At 43.5% G+C, this 2,214-nt stretch overlaps 1 protein-coding gene across 1 annotated transcript in view; it reads left to right on the top strand.

The window, feature by feature from the left end:
• The window catches only part of LOC101851028 (uncharacterized transporter slc-17.2), a gene marked incomplete at both ends in the record, with an annotated part of 34,666 nt that extends 33,379 nt beyond the window's left edge, over positions 1-1,287 (top strand). The window contains 1 exon segment of the mRNA XM_013080716.1: positions 1,148-1,287. Within this exon segment, the coding sequence (XP_012936170.1) occupies positions 1,148-1,287 (140 nt within the window).
• Positions 1,288-2,214: the final 927 nt, after the last annotated feature.

Genomic DNA, 2,214 nt, shown 5'->3' with positions numbered 1-2,214 from the left:
TTGTTGTTGTTGTTCTTCTTCTTCTTCTTCTTCTTCTTCTTCTTCTTCTTCTTCTTCTTCTTCTTCTTCTTCTTCTTCTTTTTCTCATCCGTTTTTTAAGCTCCAAGGGACTCAACTCTTGGCTGCTTGCAATACTCCAAAACTTCTCAGAAAGACAGAGTTGCGAGCCTTTTCCCTTTGTATACATGTTTATTGAATCCTCCATTCTACCCCTCGAGTCCCCGACCCACTCAAGTGCACTGTGTTGCAAAAAAAAAAAAAAATCAATTGAATGATGGAAAACGAAAGCAAACAGACAAAAAGCCAAGAAAACGAAAGAAAGAAAGAAAAAAACAACAACTCCTTTGTTTCACCACTTGGTAAGCACAAGCTGGTGTCCCTTACTCATCCAACGCCAGTAGAGGGGAGTGGAACTCAAACCGCCAATGTCTGATGTGTAACTGTTAGGCTTTTCGCGTGGGTGGTTGGTGGGTAATCTGATGTGATTTGCTCGTAATTCTTTATATCAAACATCTATCGTTCTTAAGGGGTGGGGGTGGGGGGAGGGGAGAGGGGGGCTGCACCTGAAGGCTATCATCTCGCTTATTCGCGGACCAAATTTTACCATATTTCACACATATAATAAGCATGGTAAGGAGTCTGAAACTCTGCAATCAAATTTGGGAAAAAAGTTCCCGTCTCCATGGATACGGCTGCCATATTGGATTTTGTTGACATGTCTTACGTAATGAATCCCGCACATATTGTTTACGGAAATTGATTGATTTTTTTCATGCATGTTAGCAAACATTATATTTTGTTAGAACTACGCTACAACCACATTAACTCACCCCCCTCCCTGCCCTTCTAACATCCCCAGGTTTCAACATGACGGGATGGCTGGTATACCCCTATGACATAGCCCCACCGTTCGCCCCTTTAAAACTAATCATGGCCCCATTCTACCTCACCGCACCCCATCCCTTCTAATCTAACTAAAACAACTCTCATCATCATCATCATCATCCGGTGCCTTGCCGACTGGCGTGGGCGATCATGGACCTCCATTTCACTCTGTCCCGCGTTGCAGCAATGGTGTCTGTTGTTCTAGCTGCTGTACAACTACATTAACTCATGCAATCATGCGTCATCTCCCCCCCCCTTCCAGGTTTCAACATGACGGGATGGCTGGTGTACCCCTACGACATAGCGCCGCCGTACGCCCCACAAATCATGGCCATCGGGAACTCTTTCGCCTGCGTGCCGGGTATCCTTACACCCTACGTTGTGGCGGCTATCACCGTAGATGTAAGTTTTTATTTTTTTTAAGGTTAAGTGAGCCCAATCCTGAAAAATAGAAACATCTCAATGAACACCAAAATGAAAGTTCTGAAATGCTATGTTTGGTCAACTCTTCTATATGCTGGACAATCACTAAAGACAGTGAAAATAAAATAGAAGCAACCGAAAAGCGGTTTCCTAGGAGAGTGCTAAGAGTATCGTGGAAGGAAAATAAATCAAATGAGGTAGTGCTTGATGAAGCCCACGTGGGTCACTCAATGTTAAAAACAATCAGGGAACGACAAATGCAGTTTTAGGGACACATACATAGACACAAAGGTCTTGAACACCCAGCTCTCACTGGCAACATTGAGGGCAGGCGAGGCAGAGGAAGGCCCAGAACAACATACTTGGGGAACCTAAACAAATGGGTAACAGGGAAAGATCAGGGAAACGTAGCTTTTTTTAAAGCATCCGAGCAAAGGAATGAGTGGAGAACCATGATTGTCGATATCTGTCGCAGATCTGGCACTGGATGATGATGATGAAGATTAAGTAAGAGTTTTACGTCACTTCTAATATCATCATCTTCATCATCATCAAGTGCCAGATCTGTGGCAGACATCGGCGATCATGGATGGCTCTCCATTCATTCCCGTTGCTTGGATGCTCTTAAAAAGGATACGTTACTCTGATCTTTCCCAATTACCCATCTGTCTAGCTTCTCTAGGTAGTTCGCTCGGGGTGTACCCCTGCCTCTTTTGTCTTCAATTGCTTTTAATATATTATTAATTAGGTCATTAAAATTCCGAAGGAAATAATGTAGGCCCAAACCTAGGCGAAGACCCAAAACTCTATAGCTGCCTTCGCTCTAGGGACTGAGATGTCCATTTAGAAGAAGAAGAAGAAGAAGAAGAAGAAGAAGAAGAAGAAGAAGAAGAAGAAGAAGAAGAA

The sequence above is a fragment of the Aplysia californica genome, unplaced genomic scaffold, assembly GCF_000002075.1.
Source record: "Aplysia californica isolate F4 #8 unplaced genomic scaffold, AplCal3.0 scaffold00096, whole genome shotgun sequence".
Taxonomy (NCBI): domain Eukaryota; kingdom Metazoa; phylum Mollusca; class Gastropoda; order Aplysiida; family Aplysiidae; genus Aplysia; species Aplysia californica.
Note: the sequence above shows the minus strand (reverse complement) of the source record. Positions and strands in the feature narration are given on the sequence as shown.